This window comes from Anolis sagrei, chromosome X (assembly GCF_037176765.1).
Source record: "Anolis sagrei isolate rAnoSag1 chromosome X, rAnoSag1.mat, whole genome shotgun sequence".
Taxonomy (NCBI): Eukaryota; Metazoa; Chordata; class Lepidosauria; order Squamata; family Dactyloidae; genus Anolis; species Anolis sagrei.
The window spans coordinates 62,292,125-62,313,937 of record NC_090034.1 but is presented as its reverse complement, the minus strand read 5'-3'; the positions used below and the strand labels follow the sequence as shown (position 1 = coordinate 62,313,937).

Sequence of the window (21,813 nt, the reverse complement as noted above, 5' to 3'; positions counted from 1 at the left end):
GGGTCATAGACATCGGAAGGCCAACATATAAGGCGTTGCAATAGTCCAGCCTAGATGTGACCGTGGCATGGATGACTGTTGCCAGAGCCTCATCCGACAGGTAAGGTGCCAATTGCCTCGCTTGTCGTAGAGGGAAAAAGGCCTGTTTGCTGGGAGCAGCGACCTGAGCTTCCATTGTCAGCTGCAAATCCAAAACGACACCTAGGCTCTTAATGGTCGGCGATGGAGATAGAGCAGCGCCATCAAAGGTAGGTAATGGATGGGTCAGACCTATCGGGCGGCCATGCCATAGGATTTCAGTCTTCGCCGGATTCACCATCTAGCACGTAGCCAGTTTGATAGAGCCTCCAGGCATAAGGTGAAATTGTCTGGTATTGACGTTATTCCAGACTCCAAGCGCAACAGGAGTTGGGTGTCATCCGCATAATCCAGGAATATAGCTATGTTTGAAATGGAGAGACACCCTTGTGAATTCCAGAGTACCCATCAGAGGCTTGACTGCTTTCATTGACTCCTGCATTGCAAAATCTCTCTGATATGGTTGTTAGCTTTGGGTACAGAATTCCAGTTGGGCAGTGATCCATTAAATGGGTAAATATCTAATACTAGTACAAAGTTTTGTATCATCAAACTGTTGCCATGTTCCTCCAGGGCCTGTTCATTTATGTTCGTAGCCTGGTAAGGGTTTTCCCCATTTTTGGCTTTCCCTCCTGCAGTCTCTGCTGAGGGGAGTCGCTGATTCCCTGCACTGCATAAGGCCTCTAGTATCTGTGATTGCTTCTCAGATTGCTTTGTAAGTAAATCCAGAATCTCTATTGCTTTGGAGCTCAGGAGTTCAAGCATCTTTGCCATTAGAAGACATTGCTCAGCAAGCAGTGATATATCAATTCTGTCTTCTATGCATTTTGGTGCTTTTGACATCTCCTCTTCCTCAACCCCCGCATTCAGGGAAGTGGTGTCAGCTCCCCCTCCATCAAAGGCTCGAATCTGTTGGTTAAAGTAACAGCTGTCTCCTCAGGCGTCCTTGGGGCCTGGACTTGGTGTGCAATCGCAAAAGCCTCAAAGTACCTTTGTTTTAGTCAAACGGATTCACCCACTAGCATTGGAGATATTTTCCTTCTTGTCGATTTGAGAGCTTTGGACAGTTGATGAGGCAAGTCTTTTCTGTCTTTTGGGAATGTGCCTCACGCCTCTCCTTGTTTTGTCTTTATACAGTTCTGAAGGGTTATCAGCAGCCTAATTAATTTCACTTTCCTCTCCCGGCTTCCACAGATATAATCTAAAATAGCTGATAAAATGCTAGTATACGATAATATAGGTAATTAAAACACTAGATAAAACATATAAACAGACCGGGGAGTTTTGCTACACAGCTGACCTCGGTGCCATCTTCGGTCCTAGACCTCTGCTCTCCTCCTTTCCAAATGTAATCACTATGACATCCAGGGGAGATAAGAGCCATAGGCTACTCAAATGCTAACTGCAACATTCACACTTGCCCCCAACAGACACCTGGACAGACAGCTCCCACCCTGGACATCATTCCACAGGGAGTTATACATACCACTTGCTTCACTACCTCTATGCAAAGACCTTCACTGACTGACTTTGCAGCTGTAAGGCTATTTAATGCTAATCAAGCTTGCTAATTGCAACATTCAAAATGTTTTAATCTCAGAAAGGTTCTTCTTTCCTCCCTGGACATCATTCCACAGGGATATATACTGTCCACTTGCTTAACTACCTCTACGCAGATGCCCTCACTGATGGACTCTGCAGCTGCAAATAAATAGCTCCAGGTCCCACCCTGACCATTAAGTAAGTCATGTTTGCACTTTACCCACCCCCTGGGCCCTAGCCTACTTCACCGTACTAACCCAGTCCTCTCATAGTTGTCGAGGCCCACTTTGGAATCTTGGCCATTGGAAGCTGAACTGCCTGATGTAATTAGTACTGAACTGTTTTTTTAATTTTAAATATGTAAAAGGCGAAAGAAACCCTCAGTACATTTCGCTCTAAACAGATTTCTCTATTTTTCTCTTTTTATATCATTAGCCAATACGAGAAGATCACAGATGGAATAAACTCTAAACCACAAAGGATTAGATAGAAGTCACAATTTTATATGTTATTCATTTTTTCATCTTTTTTATCTTTTCAGTTTCAATTTTTCAAATTTATTCAAACTTATTTTTCAATTTTTTTAATTTGTTTTAATTTTGTTCTCTCTAACCTTCTTTGTCTATATTTGTACTGGATACCCCCCCCCCTCTACTTTCTTTACTTTTCTTTTATACAATTGTTCCCCCACTTTACATGGAATTCTATACTCTCTCTTTCCCGTTCCCTCATTATTATTAATAAAAATGTACTTGAATTTTTAAACAATATGTACAATTATTATAATATACTGTTTATACTTTTTATAATGACTTTTTGTACGTTTTTATGTCAGTAATTGCAATGTTTTACCATGCTGGAAACCACCCTGAGTCCCCTCGGGGAGATGGACAAATAAAGGTTTTTTTATTAAGGCTATTCAATGCTAATCAAGCTGGCCAATTGCAACATTCCCACTTGCCTCCAACAGACAAGAGTTCTTTCTTCCTCCCTGGACATTACAGAAATACATAAAACCCCACTTGCCTCATTTCCAACAGACCTCTATGTAGAGACCCTCAGTGATGGACTTTGCAGCTGCAAGGCTACTCAATGCTATTCAAGTTTGCTCACTGCAACGTTCCCACTTGCCTCCAACAGACAAGGGTTCCAGACACCATTCCACAGGGATATATATACAGTCCACTTGCTTCACTACCTCTATGCAGAGACCCTCACTGATTGACTTTGCAGCTGGTATTATTCCACAATATAGAAACCCCACTTTACTAGTTTTCAACAGACCTTTCAACCTCTGAGGATGCCTGCCATAGATGTGGGCAAAACGTCAGGAGAGCATGCTTCTGGAACATGGCCAGGCAGCCCAGAAAACTCATAGCAACCCAAACATTCTGGCCTTGAAAGACTTCCTTTGACAACACATTTTTAAATTTGTGGCTTTTTTGCTGACTGAGGAAGCATGCCTTGCAATGAACACCACATGATCATCACCACCACCTCCCCTTCCACGCAATTTCTAAATGAAATGTTTGACAATCTGGTCGTGAAGCATCAGAGCAGACAGAGACAGTTTCAATCTTTATTCACAGGGAAAAGCGGGCCTGGAGGGCAATGTTTAATCCACTATTTAAATGAAAATCTAATAAAAAGGGGGGGGGGAGAAGAGAAAGGAGGCTCAGAGAGAGAGATTGGGGGGGGGGAGAGAGAAAGGTCTGTAGAACGGAAATAAAATAATAATCAGAAACAGAAATGGACATCAACAATGTTCACTGACATCGCTTGGGGTACAGAAATCGTTTGGAGGAGGGGGACAGAAGCACTCCGCTGTGGGTTTTCAAGAGGAAAAGGAGAACGGAACTCTCTCTCTCTCTCTCTCTGTGGTTACACAGAATTTTTAAAAAAGAAGAGGAGAAAAATAAGAATAAGAATAATAATCTAATGGAAGAAGTTGGAGGTGCAATTGGGACCAAGCGGATGGACTCCACGCGAACTGTCAAGAAACATGGGGAAAGAGTTGGTTAAAGGCATCGCAGAAATCCGCGGACACAGATTTACATTGAGCCCTAAACCAGGAGGAGGAAGTGAAGGCGCTCCTGGCAGTGCAAGCACACCAATATGGCAGCCACAAGGGACACGGGCCCGAGGAGAGGAAGGAGGGCAAGGGGCCTGCAAGACTTCCCAGAGAGCAAACACTAACATTGAGGAACAGGGGAGGATATACTGAAGGATTAGGAGGGGGGGGGGTCCTAGTCTCTCTTCATCTAGTGCAGGCTTGGGCAAACTTTGGTCCTTCCTCCAGGTGTTTTGGATTTCAACTTCCACCATTCCTAACAACCTCAGACCTTTTCCTTTTCTCCTTTAGTAGAAAAGAAAAGAATACTGGGAGCTGAAGGCCAAAATACTTGGAGGGAGGGCCAAAGTTGCCCATGCCTGATCTAGTGACTGGAAGGTGGTGGCGTAGTCGTCGGTGTATAGGGTCTGATGATGGACGGCAATGAGCAAAGGAAGAGACAGAGAGAGGGACACAAAGAGAGGAAGCGTGGTGGCACTGCAGACCTCCTGGGGCCACTCGGAGACCTACCTGAACCTCTGTGCCTGGTGGTGGACGGGGCCCCCGAACCGCCGGGCCGGAGAGTGGTACAGCTGGGAGAGCAGCGCCACATTCTTGTTCTGGTTGGGGTTGGCGGCAAACTTGACGGTGATTGGCTCGGAGGAGCCAGGGGGCTTGTGGCCGTTGTAGCTGGAGATGGCTTCCTCGGCTTCGGAGCGCTTGTCGAAACGGATGAAGGCCACCCCACGGGACAGGCCTGGCAGGGGAGGAGGAGGAAGAATAATAATAGAATCATCGAGTTGGAAGAGACCCCATGGACCATCTAGTCACAAAGGATCACCACCTCACCTGCTTCATAGGAAATCTGCTACAAAACAGGAGCTTTTTTGTTGAAGAAGCAGATGGCAAAAAAGGGAGTGTGCTTGCTCCATCAATGTTCAGCATTTACACAAATGACCAGCCACTGCCAGAAGGGAAACAGAGTTTCATCTATGCGGATGATTGTGCCATCACTGCACAAGCAGGGAGCTTTGAAATAGTTGAACATAAGCTCTCCAAAGCTTTAGGTCAGTGGTTCCTAACCTTTGGGCATCCAGGTGTTTTGGACTTCAACTCCCAGAAATCCCAGGCAGTTTACCAGGTGTTACAAAGTGTGGGAGCTGAAGCCCAAAACACCTGGAGGCCCAAAGGTTGGGAACCACTGATTTAGGTGCTCTTCCTGCCTATTACAGAGAAACCCACTTGATTCCTAATCCATCTAAAATGCAGACGTGTGCTTTCCATCTTAAGAACAGACAAGCATCTCAAGCACCAAGGATGACCTGGGAAGGAATCCCACTGGAGCATTGCAGCACACCCAAATACCTGGAGTCACCCTGGACCATTCTCTGGCTTACAAGAAGAGCTGCTTGAATATCAAGCAAAAAGTGAGTGTTAGAAACAACATCATACGAAAGCTGGCTGGCACAACCTGGGGAGCACAACCAGACACAGTGAAGACATTTGCCCTTGCGCTTTGATACTCTGCTGCTGAGTACGCATGCCCAGTGTGGAACACCTCTCATCACGCTGAAACAATGGATGTGGCTCTTAATGAGACATGCCGCATTATCACAGGATGTCTACGCCCCACACTGCTGGAGAAATTACACTGTTTAGCCGGTATTGCACCACCTGACATATGTTAGGAAGTAGTAGCAGCAATGAAAGGACCAAGGCAGTGACATCTCCTGTTCGGATATCAGCCAGCAAGCTAACGCCCTAAATCAAGAAACAGCTTCCTAAGATCTACAGAGACACTTGAAAGAACACCTTAACAAGTGAGAGTCCAAAAGTGGCAGGCAAAACCTCAGTCAGTGGCTGAGACCAGATGAGAGACTCCCTCCTGAGCACACAGAAGACTGGGCGACTTGGAAGGTACCGACCAGACTGCGCTCTGGCACCATGAGCTGCAGATCCTCTTCACAAGGATCAACGAAACGGGGTACATGCCAAAGGCATGGACCTCCTCTATAATGGTCCCAATATTCAAAAAAGGAGACCAAAACGATCCAACGAACTATCGGCCCATTAGCCTGCTCTCCATAATAGGGAAGATGTATGCCAAGCTCCTGAAAACTAAGCTAGAATCATGGGTCAACCAAAACAACATAATTGGCCCAGAACAAGCAGGATTCTCTAAGGGGAAATCAACATTAGATCAGACTCACATCTTGGCCCACCTAGCCAACAAATACTCAAAAAATTGCCCTAATAAGCTAAACGTGGCCTTCTTGGACCTGAAGGGGGCATTTGACTCTGTGAACAGAGAAAAGTTGTGGGAAAAACTAGCAGCCCTCAACATAGACCCAAGACTCCTCTTCTTGATTAAGAAATTGCATAACCAAAACCTCTGCCAGGTGAAAGACCACAGGGGATGTCTGTCAAACCTGATCCTGGTTCAAAAGGGAGTCAAACAAGGGTGCGTACTAGCCCCACTCCTCTTCAACATCTTTCTGCATGATCTCCCTACTGCCCTGGCTCAAGTTGACGGGCATAGCCCCAAGATTGGCCCAAAGCATGTCCCCCTTTTGCTATTTGCGGATGACGCAGCCCTATTATCCCTCTCTCATGTGGGCTTAAAAAGACTCCTGCATAAATTTGTTGATTTTTGCGAGGCGAACGAACTGCAGGTGAACTACGACAAAACCAAAATCTTGGCATTTGGGAAAAGCAACAAAAGACAAGTCTGGAAGATAAAGGGCCACTATATTGAGCAAGTAAAACATTTCAAATACCTAGGTCTCTGGTTTAGCAACAACTTGTCATGGTCCACCCACTTAAAATATACACTGGCCCGGGCCAAATCGAGTGGCAGTGCGACCAGGAGGTTCTTCCACTCCAGGGGTAATCAATATATCCCCCTAGCTCTGCAAGTCTTCAAAGCAAAGGTGATGTCACAACTTCTCTATGGAGCACCCATCTGGTTAACCCCCAATAACAGCGCCATCAGATCTTTTCATTCGAAATTCCTCCACAAACTATATGGTGCCCCCAACTGTGTCCCGTATGCAGTTCTTTGTCTTGAATCTGGGCAATATTCTATTGAGGCTACTACCTGGCTAATCGTCATTAAATTTTGGCTATCTATACACTATCAAAGTCCCAGCGACTCTCTGACTCAACTCACCTTGAGCGAACTCCACCACTCCAAATGGTGCTCAACTGTCCTAGCAAAGATCGGGGAATTGGGCTACGACAGCGATTTCCTTACTCTACTATCTTTTTCCGAGATTTTTACCCTCATCAAAAGGAGGCTGCTAGAAAGAGACCACAACCAATTGTTGAGCTTGGCAAACAAATCCTGCTCACCTATTAACTTGGCAATTCCATACACACAGAGAAATCCAGCCTTTTACATCACAGAGCTCACCAACCCCTCTTACAGAAGAGCCTACATGCTGGCTAGATTTAACATCATGCCATCGCCGCTCCATAGAGGAAGACTCAATGGCCTCCCGAGCGACAAGAGGGTCTGCCTCTGCAGCACAGGACAGCTAGACTCCATACCGCATAGTCTCCTGCACTGTCCACTCTACCAGGAGCTAAGATCCAGTCTGCTAACACAAGCTTTAGACTCACTGAAGAACCGCAGCGATTCTGACAAAGTGATCTTGCTTTTAAATTGCCAGGACTTTAGCTGCTGCCTTTCAGTGGCAAGATTCCTGAATGAAGTCTGCAAACTGAATGTGTAGCAAACGAGAAGCCCTTTTTTATTATGTGTACTATGTTTTATACTCTCTGCCATCTTATGCCAATAAAGGCTTATTGTATTGTATTGTATTGTACCATGAGCTGCAGAGCCAATCTTAAGAAATGGGGCCACAAAGTGGTGTCCACAACATGCAAGTGTGGAGAAGAGCAAATCACAGGCCACCTATTACAATGCAGTCTGAGCTCTGCCACATGAACAACGGAGGACCTTCTCACAGCCACACCAGAGGCACTCTACGTGGCCAGCTTCTGGTCAAAGGACATTTAGTATAATGCCAAGTTTTTAAACTTTGTTTGTGGGTTTTCTATACATTACAACAGTACTCACAAATTGCTTCTGACATGATAAATAAATAACTCTAGTCCCATCCCCTGCCATGCAGGAGAAGCACAATCAAAGTACCCCTGACAGATGGCCATCCAGTCTCTGTCTAAAAGTTACCAAGGAAGGAGCTTCCACCACTAGAGAAACCAGTAAGCAAACCCTGCCTTCCCAACCCCCCTCGCCTTTGCCAGTTAGAGCAACTTACATCTTTCTATCTATGCATTTCCTCTACTCCTGGCACGGGCAAACTTCAGCCCTCGGGGTGTTTTGGACTTCTACACATTATCGTCATCACTATTATATATTATTAAACACATAAATTTTAGACAACACAGATCACCAATCAGACTGTGAAGGAAGAATGGGCAAACTTCAGCCCTCCAGTTTTTATTTATTTATTAATTAATTATTTGAACTTATATGCCGCCACTCCCCTGGGGCTCGGAGCGGCTTACAAGAAAGGCTAAAATCTAACAAAATTTAAAAGCAATTTAAAACAATTCAAAAACAGCAATATCAAACATTAAAAACCTGTCGAAACAGGTATGTCTTACATGCCCTGCGGAAAGCTGGTAAGTCCCGCAAGGCACGGACTTCAGGTGGCAGAGTATTCCAGAGTGATGGTGTCACTGCTGTGAAGGCTCTGCGTCTGGTTGCTGTTAAGACGCAAGGTCTTGACACTGGGAATTTCCAATAGAACTTGATCCTCAGAACGGAGGGATCTCTGGGGTTGGTAGGGGGTGAGGCGGTCCCTCAGAGTTGAAGTTTTGGACTTCAACTCCAATACTTACATTATTATTATTATTATTTAGATAAACAACAAGGTAAGAACACAGTAAACAGGATCACTATACTGTCTTTTGTTATTATAATTACGTATAATAGCGTGGAGCAGCAATCAGACAGACTGTAAAGGAGGCATGGGCAAACTTCGGCCCTCCGTGTGTTTTGGATTTCAACTCCCATAATTCCTAATCCCCAATACACATATATGCAGATTTACAAAACAAAACCCCTGTGAAGATGCTGGCCACAGATGCAAGCCAAACATTAATAGGGAATGCTACTGGAACATGGCCGTACAGCCCAAAAATTCACAGCAACCCAAAACACCCATCCTTCCGCATTCTACTCACTACTGCACAATCCCTATAATGCCCCATCAGTGTGAAACCAAAGTTCAATATGGGAGGAAAGTTCTCTCTTCTCCTTTGTCCTTGTTTTTACCATCCTGTGCCTTCTGCTAGGTAGTAGCAATTGAAAAAGAGAACACCCAGGGTGAAATGGATACTTAAAAATATTCTGAGTTTTCTAAAGGCAGCGGGAATTATACAAACCTTCCAAAGAGGAAAGAAAGAGGGCAACCCATAATTCTCTGGAGCGCCTTCCTATCTGCCTCTGTGGAATGAGCAAACCGTGTGCAGATGCAATGGGTTCAAACACTGTCTAAAGAACAGAGGGAGAACTTCAACAGCAGTTTTTCCTTCAACTGTTGGTTCCTTAAGTCACAGATCATGATACAATGTGTGCTGTGTCCTCTTCACCACCCACGCAGCCAGAGTATGAATGCTACCCTTTCATCATGTAGCATCGCTCCACTCATCTCCATATATAACCAAAGGCTGATTTTCTTGCTCTTCTAAAATCTCTGGCAATTAAATAAGCTGGCAAGAGGGGCTTCTGGGAGTTGGAGGTTCAAGTGCCTGAGACTATGTAACCAGGTCTGGGATTTTTCAGATTCAGACTCCATTTTAGAAGTCAGTCGAAACAGAATGCTCTACAAAGACAAGATACTCTATTAGACTCTCAGACTGGAGAGATGCTTTAGACTTTGGACTGTTACGACTACAAGAAAGATGCCCCGTGTTATCTGCACAGAGAAACGCCTTCAAATCTGACTGATAAGCAATGCACCTGTATGCTGAATACATGAAGTGTGTGAGTAACCAGGTATGTTATTTTAACAAAGTCTACTTATTTTGGTCTCTTGAGAGCATGATTAAAACCAAGATGTTTTAAGGAAGAGTAGATGTTTTTGGGCCCTGAAAAGAACACTTCTGAGACTCTGTTTTCTGTGTATTGGCATATCTTTGCTCTTAACAGTTCAGAGATAACCAGGTATATCAGTCTAACAGCTGAGGAACCGAATTGCCTTGAATGAATACTAGTGGATATATTTACCACTGATGAGAAGGTTGACTCAAGGGTGTTTTTAACTTTTCTCAGGAAGATCATATTTTACAAAAGGTTACGCTCTCTAACACAGTCATGTATTTCCCAAAACCACCATGGTATCTAGCCCCTGTTCTGGACTGGATCCAAGACTGTCCCAGAAGGGGGAATTCGGTCTCTGGGCTTTTCAAGCCAAAACGTAGGAGCCCCCGGTGGCACAGTGGGTTAAACCTCTGTGCCTGCAGGACTGAAGACTGACAGGTCGTAGGTTCGAATCCGGGGAAAGGAGGATGAGCTCCCTCTATCAGCTCCAGCTCCTCGTGAGGGGACATGAGAGAAGCCTCCCACAAGGATGATTTAAAAATCTAATCATCCGGGCGTCCCCTGGGCAACGTCCTTGCAGACTGCCAATTCTCTCACACCAGAAGCGACTTGCTGTTTCTCAGGTCGCTCCTGACACGACAAAAAAAAAAAAAAAAGCCAAAACATATGGAATTATGAACCCCAAGTGCCAAGCAGAGCTCCTCCTTAGAGCCCAGAAGAATTAAAGGAGAAGCTGACCTGGTCCCTTTGTCCATGGAAGCCATGGGACTGGGCTCCCTGGACTAAGTGGCTGTAAGAGGCGCCCCGTGGCGATGCTCCCGACGGCCCACTCCCCAAAGACAAGGCGAGAGCCCTCCTCCACCAGCCGTGCGCACCTGTGGTCTGGTCAACCAGGACACGGGAGTTGATGATGCGCCCAAACCGTGAGAACATGTCTTCCACATCTTTCTGCGTCATCGTTCGCGGCAGGCCGCTGATGTACAGGTTGGCGTCCTTGATCACCTCAGAGCTGGGCCGGGCATAGGACACCTTGGGTTGGAAAAGAAGACAACAATGCAAGAAATTAGAACCCCAAGGCATTCAGCAAGAGAAAGCAAAAAACCTTGAGATGCATCTCTGTTGTAGAATGAACCCACTTTAATTGCCTGATTATTTGGTTGCATACTTCAAGTCACTTCTGATGTTTGCTTGCTCCCATCAATGATCAATATTTCCACAAATGACCAGCAACTGCCAGAAGGGACAGAGAACTTCATCTATGCCGATGATCGTGCCATCTTTGCCCAAACAGGGAGCTTTGAAATGGCTGAACAGAAGCTCTCCAAACCTCTAGATCAGTGGTTCTCAACCTGTGGGTCCCCAGATGTTTTGACCTTCAACTCCCATAAATCCTAACAGTTAGTAAACTGGCTGGGATTTCTGGGAGTTGTAGGCCAAAACGCATGGGGACTCACAGGTTGAGAACCACTGCTCTAGATGCTCTTACTGCCTATTACAGGGAAAACCAGCTAATTCCTAATCCATCTAACATGCAGACGTGTGCTTTCTATCTTAAGAACAGACAAGCATCTCGAGTTCCGAGGATGACCTGGGAAGGAATCCCACTGGAGCATTGCAGCACACCCAAATACCTGGAGTCACCCTGGACCGTGCTCTGACTTACAAGAAGAGCTGCTTGAATATCAAGCAAAAAGTGAGTGTTAGAAACAACATCATACGAAAGCTGGCTGGAACAACCTGGGGATCACAACCAGGCACAGTGAAGACATCTGCCCTTGCGCTTTGATACTCTGCTGCTGAGTACGCATGCCCAGTGTGGAACACATCTCACCATATTAAAACAGTGTATGTGGCACTTAATGAGACGATGCATTATCACAGGATGTCTACACCGCTGGAGAATTTACACTATATTGCACCACCTGACATCCGCCGGGAAGTAGCAGCCAGCAATGAAAGAACTAAGACGGTAACATCTCCAGCCAATCCTCTGTTTGGATATCGGCCAGCAAGCCAATGCCTTAAATTAAGAAACAGTTTCCTAAGATCTACAGAGACACTTGCAGGAAACCGCGTTGAGTCGCCGGCTAGGCTGAGAAACGGCGGTATACAAGTATAGCAAATAAATAAATAAATAAATAAATACCCTCAGCAAGTAAGAGTCCAAAAGCGGCAGGCTAAAAATCTGGAGCCTCAGTCAGTGGCTGAGACTGGATGAGAGACTCCCTCCTGGGCACACAGAAGACTGGGTGACTTGGAAGACGCTGAACAGGTTGCGCTCTGGCACCACGAGGTATAGAGGCAATCTTAAGAAATGGGTCCGCGATGCAGAATCCATGACATGCGAGTGCGGAGAAGAGCAAACCAGAGACCACTTACAGAGCCCTGTCACATGCAGAATGGAGGACCTCCTAATAGCGACACCAGAGACACTCCAAGTAGGCAGCTTCTGGTCAAAGGACATTTAGCATCATGCCAAGTTCTTAACTTTGTGGTTTTCCTATACATTACAACTGTATTCTCAATTTGCTTCCAACACAAAAAATAAATACGTTAATAGCCTTGTCATGCTTGTTCAACACAAAAAATAAATACGTTAAAAGCTGCATTTTTTAAAGAAGGAGGTGCTCATTGCAAGATGAGAACTGGCCTGAGAGTAGTCGAAAAAACGTTCCGTGGTCAATGGCAGGAGAAATTCACAAATCCGAAGGCTTTCCGAGTCCAAAAGAGAGAAAAAACGGTCCGCTAGTAAACTCGCTAGAGGTTCCAAACGCTGCTGATCGCGGAAAAGGAACTGAGCCGAGGTTTCCCGCCTTGGGCATTTATAGTATGGGGAGTTTGGGCAGGGCGTCCGCCAATTAAAAGTTTCTATTTGAAAATTCTAGAAGGTTCCGAACGGCTGCGCATGCGCAGAACAAAACCCATTATGTGCGTTTTTCACAGACTACACGAAGGGGAAAATGCAAGTCACTTCTGATGTGAGAGAATTGGCCGTCTGCAAGGACACTGCCCAGATGTTTGATGTTTTACCATCCTTGTGGGAGGCTTCTCTCACATCCCCGCATGGGGAGCTGGAGCTGACAGAGGGAGCTCAACCTGCTCTCCCTGGATTCGAACTGCTGACCTGTCAGTCCTGTCAGCACAAGGTTTTAACCCACTACGCCACCGGGGACACCTTTGCCAAGGAATGAGGATGCCTAACCAAACTACAACTCCCAGCACTGCATAGCATTAAATGAGAGATGGCGCCCCTCACATTCCTTGCTAAAAGCTTTGGGGCTCTAACATTTTTGTGTTTTAAAGACTGAATCCTAAACATGCAGCAACTGTAATGGACACCCTTTTGGGCCAAATGACAAAGAGTGCATTCTTCTTGCCACTGCATATTACCTCCGCCAGCAAATGTTTGTTTTGGTTTCAGGTTTGTGAAAATGGAAGTGTACATTATATTCAATGGCACATTAGACTTGAATAAATACTGGTAATAAGTACATGCTTGGAAAACAAATCAGGCAAAAGTGCCCACAAGGAAGTGCAAGGACCAGTGAGCCCAAGCAATCTCTTCGGACTTGCTCATTTAGCCCCGGGTGGCACTTTTTTGCACTCAGATGCCAGGGCACATGTGCTATGTCTTTAAGAAAGGAAATGAATATAGAATCCTAGAGTTGGAAGAGACCGCATGGGTCATCTAAGCCATACAGGAAAAGCACAATCAAAGCTCTCCTGACAGATGGCCATCCAGACTCTGTTTCAAAGCCTTCAAGAAAGGAGCGTCCACCAGACTCCAAGGCAGAGAGTTCCACTGTTAAACAGCTCGTACAGTCAGGAAGTTCTTCCTAATGTTCAGGTGGAATCTCCTTTCTTGCCATTTGAACCACTACTCCTATTCCTAGTTTCAAGGGCAGCAGAAAACAAGGTTGCTCCCTCTTCCTTAGGACACCCTTTCACATATTTATACATGGCTCTCATGTCTCTTCTCAACCTTCTCTTCTGAGGCTAAACATTCCCAGTTCTTTGAGATGCTCCTCATAGGGATTCATGGTCTCCAGACCTTTGATCCTTTTAGCCGTCCTCCTATGGACACCTTCCAGAGTCAATATAATAATGATGATAATAATAATTATAATAATAACTTTATGTATATCCCACCACAACCTACCATAATAATTATAATTATTATAATTATTATTATTATTATTTATATCCCGCCACCATCATCCCGAAGGGGACTCGGGGCGGCTAACATGAGGCCAAGCCCAAAGATACAATACAGCAAAATAAAGCGCAAAATACAACAACAAAAATTACATCACAATAAAGTACATACAGTGGCAAAATAAAGTAAACAAAGCAAAATAGCATAGTACAGTGATGGGCAAGCTTTTGAGCTTGGTGTGTCAACATTTGCCAAAAACCTGAGCATAACTTGAGTGGGGGTGTCACTTCGAGAGAGAAAAACCCATAATTTTGCTATATTTATAGTTTAAATAAGAAAATGTATAATCCATGCTGAGTTATGGAGTGAACAATGCTCAAACGTGCAGATGTTAAATTTGTAGAGCCTTTTACAAATTTAAGGATGGAATTAGATTGGTTCTTATAAGGTGTACTTCTTTGTATGCGGCTGCATGTGTCTGCGTGCCATCAAAAATAGCCATGCGTGTCAGTGCTGACACGCGTGTCATAGATTCACCATCATGGGCATATTAGGAAATCGAACACAACGAGCAGCACAAATAGACAAGATAAAATGATGAAGCCCTGGATGAGGTAGGAGTAAAAAAAGTGTATTTGAGAGGAGCCCAAAAAGGACAAACAGTACGGTTAGGCTTTCAAATTAGGATAGGGGAATGTGCATCACAAGGACAACACTGTAGATGGAACGGAGAGAAATGGGATGAATAGTCACTCTCCAAAGGCACAACGGAAGAGCCAGGTTTTCAGATCTTTCTTAAAGGCTGTTAGGGTGGGGGCTTGCCTAATCTCACCAGGTAGTGAGTTCCAAAAGGGACTTGGGATGGCTTAGAAAAGGCACATAATAGTGCTGTAAGAACATATAAAATACAGTAAAATGCATAAACATTTATAAAACAATAACAATATCAACTGACAAAAAACAGATATATATATATATATATATATATATATATATATATGCTTACAAAAACACCACTCAAATTAAATAAGACTCAATAAAACGCAGCAATAGCTGCAGATTAAAATGGGCAGTATCAATTACAAGTCACATTAAAGAGCCAGTCAATAATTTGTTTGGTCCTCAATTTTTGCTGATGTTTTAGTTTTCAAAATATCTCTGTGATGCCCAGAATTGGACACAGTGTGATTCCAAATAAAGAAGTCTCACCTAAGAGAGGGACAATTGCTTCCTTCAATCAATACACTATTATATACTGTGTATAACGCAGGACATGCGGTTCCATACCACGTTCAGTAGAAGTAGTAGTAATAATAATAATACAGTAGAGCCTAGGGTAATCCGACCACCATTTATCCGACACTCCATATTATCTGACACCCTTGGCAGCAAAGGCTGCGGCCACTGCCTTTGCCACCCTCCCTCGCTCACCCGTCCTCTGAGCTGAGTCCTGGCTCTGTGCAAGTGAGGGAGAGCAGGTGGCAAAGGCAACAGTGGCAGCAGAAGCAGGAGCCTGGCCTCCACTGGGCCCCAGTTCCCTCCCTTCCTCTCCTACTGGGCTGGGTCCTGGTTCTACTGCCAGGACCAGGCCCAATAAGTGAGGGAGGGCAGTGGCAGAAGCAGGAGCTTGGAAGAGGCGGCCAGGCTTCTGCAGCCACTGTCGCCTTTGCCACCCTTCTCGCTCGCTTGTTCACCCACCCCCCTCACTCGCTACTCACTGGGCCAAGTCCTGGTTCTGCTGCCAGGATCCGGCCCAGTGAGTGAGCAAGCGAGGGAGGGTGGGTGAGTGAGCGAGGCAGCAGTGGACAGCAGTGGAGGCAGAAGCAGGAGCCTGGCTGCCTCTTCCAGGCTTCTGCCGCCGCTGCCACCTTTGCTGCCCTCCCTCCCTCACCCGCCCTTCCGCATTCGCTTGCTACCTGGCCGGGTGAGTAGCAAGAGAGCCAGGGCGGGTGAGTGACCGAGGCAGTAGTGGAGGCAGAAGCTGGAGCCTGGCTGCCTCTTCCAGGCTTCTGCCGCTGCTGCCACCTTTGCTTCCCTCCCTCCTTTGCTTGCTCACCCGCCCGCCCTTTCGTGTTCACTCGCTTCTCACCGGGCAGAGTCCTGGTTCTGCTGCCGGGACCTGGCCTGGTGAGTAGCAAGTAAGCGATGGCGGGTGAGTGCGTGAGGGAGGGTGGCAAAGGCAGCATCAGTGGCAGGAGGAGGAGACTGGAAGAGGCGGCTTAACTCTTTAGCTATTCTAGTAGAGTCTCGGTTATCTGACATTTTCCCTTATCCAACATTCTGACGGCCTGTTTATGATGGATAACTGAGACTCTACTGTACTTTATTTATATGCTGCCCTATATCCACAAAAAGACTCAGGGCGGTTTACAACAAAAGTAATAGAGTGGCAAACATTCAATACCAAAACAAACAACCAACCAATCAACTGGAGCCATGGCCTGCCTGGAAGAGGGCAATGACGAAGCCCTCCTGGGACATTCGGACATCGACAAACAGCCCATTCAGAGGCCCCGGGCAACCAGTCATGTGAGACCACTCACAAAGCCACAAGGGGTTCCTTAGAGACCACCTGCCTCTTTGTCTTGCCACCCATGTGTCCGGCAGAAGGTCCGTTCTAAACAAACCCCTGTAGACATGAAAGCCATAATTGTTGTTGTTCATTCGTTCAGTCGTCTCCGACTCTTCGTGACCTCATGGACCAGCCCACACCAGAGCTCCCTGTCGGCCGTCACCACCCCCAGCTCTTTCAAGGTTATACTACGTTGGGTTATTTACTAACTGAGCGCACTTCTGTGCCATTTGTTGGACCGCGAGGGACACAAATCAGCTTATGGATGGACTAACAAAAACAATGCAGTCTGGCTCAGAGAACAAGACACAGAAAGCAAAAGCAATGGGAAGGGAAACTACTAACGTCACTCTTACCTTGATGGTTTTAGACTGGAGCCTCAGGCCATTCAGCGTGTTAATGGCTCTTTCGGCATCTTTAGCTGTCACATAGTTCACAAAGCCGTAGCCCAAGCTGTGTCCTATGAAGAGAGAGAGATGGGGTCAACGCATGGACGCCATATGGAGCCATTACATTTGTATTATGGCCTCCACAGAAGCCCCTCCTTTCCTCTGTCCGCTGCTTTACCTGCAACTTTGTCCCGAATGAGCTTAGCGGACTCCACTTCCCCGATGCTGCTGAACAAGCTCCGCAACTCATCCTGGGTCATGTTCTGGGGAAGATAGTTCACAATCAAGTTCGTCCGGCCAATGTCGTCCTTGAGGTCCTCAGCCATGTGATCCTCGTAACCATTCGACATTTTTACCAGAAAAAGACCCTGTTGGAAAACACAAACAAACGGCTGTTTAGTTCTAAGATATTCATGCCACCAAAAAAAGTAATAATAACAGGCTGGAAAAACCAAGACAAACCACTGAAAGCATGGAAGGGACCAGGCTTCCCTTTCACTGAGTTACACGCATCAAAAGCTAGGTGGTGAAAGTTTCACCACACTTTCTAGAATTTGACTATAAAGTCCAATGAGACAAGACCTGCTTTTCATAATCACCTCTATTGTTATTACAGTAGATTAAATAGGTCGGCAGAACAATGGATATGTGAAAATGTTGGATAATAAGGAGTGATTAAGGAAAAGCGTATTAAATGTCAAATTACCTTATTTTTACAAATTAAGCACAAAAGCATCATGTTTTACAACAATTGGATAGATAAAGCAGTTCAGTACACAGTAACGTTATGTAGTAATTACTGTATTTACAAATTTAGCACCAAAATATTGCAATGTATTAAAACAGAGGTGGATCCAGGCCAGAGGCAGATTGCGTTGGATAATACAGATAATACAGCAAAGCTTGGATAAGCAAGAGTCTACTGTATTCTATTGCTATTATTATAAATCATTGTTATGTATAATCCCACCAGGTTTGGACTGCCTGACCACTATAATTAATTATTATTAATTAATTATTGTTATTACTAATCCCTCCAGGCTTGGATGGTTTGACTGCTTAAGTGATAATAAAAATAATCATTATAACACTACAATAGTAACCCTCTATTATTATTATTTGTATCCACTTTCTCCATAAACCTTTTTTAATTACTAGTATATTATGCTAACACTACTAACATTATTACTATGTATGTCCATTTTTTCCATTTACCCTTCAATTACTATATTTTATACTACCACTACTATAATTATGATGTGTTCACTTTCTACATAACCCCCCCCCCCCCCCCGGCCCCAATTATTATCATTCTATTATTAATCAGGCTTGAACTGCTTTTCAGAATCATATTGAACGTAATAAACACACGGGCACTGTTCTGGCAATGACCTATATAAAAGATGAAGCATATCTAGATCTATCTGTATATATATGTGCACAAGATCTAGTAATGGTAGGAGACAACAGACAAGACAAGACCAGCCCAGCTGAGTGAATGAATGAAACTGCATGGAAAGAGGCCAGATGACTGCCATCTCCATTTAGCCCACATCTATCCCGCAGAGCCAACGCTGCCCAACATCCATCTTCCTGTGCACAAAAGCTTGCTTCATGCGCAATAGGGAGGAAGAGGAACCCGAAGCAGGGCAAAACGCATGACCAGCCGAGACAGAAGGCGCCTTTCAGCTGCTCGCTGCCTGTTGAGACGTTTCAATCCCCATTGTCCAGCCATCCTGCCTTTTTCTGCCTTGACGTTCCTGATCTCCTCCCTTTTGCTCAGGGATTCCAGGAGGCTTCCGAGGAAAGGTGGCACTGTCCTCCTGACCCATTCCCCCAGAACACCTTGCGCTAGAAACCCACTTGAGGACTCAAACCGCAACTCCCTTAGGGTTGCCTTCCCATTAGGATCCTCAGTAATTGTTCTGAACAACTGCAGAATGGACCCCAGATAGAAACGCTGCTGGTCAGATGGCCATCTGTTGGGGGTGCTTTGATGGTGCCCTTTCTGCCCGGCAGGAGGCTGGACTTGGGGGGGCTCTAAAGGCCTCGTTCAAATTTAGGGTTCTGCATCTACTATATCTACTATAGCTATCGATCATATCTATGGGTGAGTAGCCATCTGACTGGACTACTGTAATGCGCTCTACGTGGGGCTGCCCTTGAAAACAGCTCGGAAATTACAACTGGTCCAACGGGCAGCGGCCAGGATGTTAACTGGTGCTCCCTACAGAGAGGTCGACCTTCCTGTTCAAGGAGCTCCACTGGCTGCCGTTTTATCTTCCGAGCCCAATTTAAGGTGCAGGTGCTTCCCTACAAAGCCCTAAACGATTTTGGGACCATCCTACCTGCGTGACCGCATCTCCGTTTATGAACCGATGCGCTCACTTCGTTCATCCGGAGAAGCCCTGCTCACGATCCCGACTGCGTCACAGGCGCGTTTGGTGGGGACGAGGGACAGGGCCTTTTCTGTGGTGGCCCCCCCGACTCTGGAATACCCTCCCCAAAGATCTTAGTCAGGCCCCTACGTTGGCAGTCTTTAGAAAGAACTTGAAGACCTGGCTATTCCGATGTGCCTTTCCAGAATAGGAAAACTCCAATAACAAGTCCGAGAAGCACTTTATTACAAATTAAGATTGCTGGCACACTGCACTTACCCCATAATCCTTACATACCACCTATCACATCAGCACTTTTAATCTGTACCCTTTACTCTGGCCCGGCCCAGTTTTATTGTGTCCTGGTGTATTGTTTTATTGCTGTTGTTTAATATTGCTTTAACTGTTTTTAATTTGCTTTAGGTTATGTATTGTTATGTTGTGTTTTGAGGCCTTGGCCTTTGTAAGCCGCATCGAATCCTTCGGGAGATGCTAGCGGGGTACAAATAAAGTTTAATAATAATAATAATAATCTGTCTGGAAGGCTTTGATAGTGCCTTGCTGTTTGAAATAAATAGGGTTGTTTGCAGGGCTCTTCCAACTCTAGGATCCTATGAGACATACATCTCATCCATCTCCACGTCTCTGGCTGGGTGGCCATATATCCAAGGACTGCCATTGGATAACGATTTAAATCAGTGACCACTGACTATCTGTTGTCTGTTTTTATATTGTTTATATGGTTTTATACTGTTTATACTGTTTTACATTGCTGTTATTATTACATTGCTGTTAATTGTATATTTATGTTTTGATGTGGGTGCCATGGGGTGCCACTTTGTTAGCCGTCCTGAGTCCCTCTGCGGAGGTTGAGAAAGGCCAGGATATAAAAGCCCTAAATAAATAAATAAATAAAATATGTCGGTGATGCTTTGATGGTGCTCTTCCTGCCTGGCCGAATGGGGCTTAGGTGGACGGCACTTGGGGTTCCCTTCCGACCCTAGGATTCTATGATCATAGTATCCTTCTGGGACGACTCTCTGGGATGGGTCTCGGCGGCGCGGTTCTGTTGTGGCTTCGGTCCTTCCTGGAGGGTCGATCCCAGATGGTGAAGCTGGGAGATGCCTGCTCGGACCCCTGGTCTTTGACCTGTGGGGTCCCGCAAGGCTCTATTCTGTCTCCCATGCTTTTTAACATCTACATGAAACCCCTGGGAGAGGTCATCCGGAGTTTTGGAGTTGGGTGCTATCTCTACGCAGATGACACACAACTCTACTACTCTTTTCCACCTCATTCCAAGGAGGCCCCTCGTGTGCTGGACGAGTGCCTGGCCGCTGTGTCCACCTGGATGAGGAAGAACAAGCTGAAGATCAATCCCGACAAGACAGAGGTCCTCCTGGTCAATTGTAAACCGGATCGGGGTATAGGGTGGCAACCTGTGCTGGACGGGGTTACACTCCCCCTGAAGTCACAGGCCCGCAGCTTGGGAGTCCTCTTGGATTCATCACTTACGCTTGAGGCTCAGGCGTCGGCGGTGCACGGGAGGGCTCTTGCACAACTAAGACTTGTGCGCCAGCTACGACCGTACCTCGCGAAGGCTGATCTGGCCGGGGTGGTCCATGCCTTGGTCGCCTCTAGATTGGATTATTGTAATGCGCTCTACGTGGGGCTGCCCTTGAAAACAGCTCGGAAATTCCAACTGGTCCAACGGGCGAAGGCCAGGATGTTAACTGGTGCTCCTTACAGAGAGAGGTCAACCCTCCTGATTAAGGAGCTCCATTGGCTGCCGTTTACCTACCAAACCCAATTCAAGGTGCAGGTGCTTACCTACAAAGCCCTAAACGGTTTGGGACCTGCCTACCTGAGTGACCACATCTCCGTTTATGAACCCACGTGCTCCCTTCGTTCATGCGGAGAGGCCCTGCTCGCGATCCCACCTGCGTCGCAGGCTCGTTTGGTGGGGACGACGGACAGGGCCTTCTCTGTGGTTGCCCCCCGACTTTGGAACACCCTCCCCAAAGACATTAGACTAGCACCCACGTTGGCAGTCTTCAGGAAGAACTTGAAGACCTGGCTATTCCGATGTGCCTTTCCTGAATAGGATAAGCCCAGCACTTCAGAGAGGCACTTTATTAGAGTTTAAGACTCTCTGCACATTGCACTTGCCCAGAATTCCAACATACCACCTGTCACACCCAGCACTTTTTTAATCCGTACCCATCACTGGCCCGGCCCTAGTTTTTATTGCGTAATAGTGTAATGTTTTGTTATTGCTTATGTTTTTAATTTGCTTTGTATTGTATTGTTATTGTCTGCTGTTGTTGTGTTGAGGCCTTGGCCTTTGTAAGCCGCATCAAGTCCTTCGGGAGATACTAGCGGGGTACAAATAAAGTTTAATAATAACAATAATAATAATATGAGACACACATCTTAACCCTACCTACCAGGCCCGTAGCCAGGATTTCGTTTTGGGGGGGGTAATTTTTTTTCAGGGGGGGCTGAGTTTCGGGGGGGGGGTGAGTCTGAGTGAAAGAGGGTCTAGCCTAGCAAACCTTTTGTATCATTACCCCAATGC

At 45.8% G+C, this 21,813-nt stretch overlaps 1 protein-coding gene across 2 annotated transcripts in view; it reads right to left on the bottom strand.

Annotated features, from left to right (window-relative positions):
- LOC132780873 (ELAV-like protein 1) overlaps positions 1–21,813 on the bottom strand; it is a 35,848-nt gene that overhangs the window by 12,834 nt on the left and 1,201 nt on the right. For both annotated transcript variants that reach the window (XM_060784727.2, XM_067473619.1), the window contains exons 2-5: positions 17,039–17,228; positions 16,828–16,931; positions 10,619–10,772; positions 4,202–4,427 (exon numbers count right to left, since the gene is read on the bottom strand). In XM_060784727.2, coding sequence (XP_060640710.1) covers positions 4,202–4,427; positions 10,619–10,772; positions 16,828–16,931; positions 17,039–17,210 — 656 coding nt within the window. In that variant the 5' untranslated portion in view covers positions 17,211–17,228. The remainder of the gene's footprint in view (positions 1–4,201; positions 4,428–10,618; positions 10,773–16,827; positions 16,932–17,038; positions 17,229–21,813) is intronic.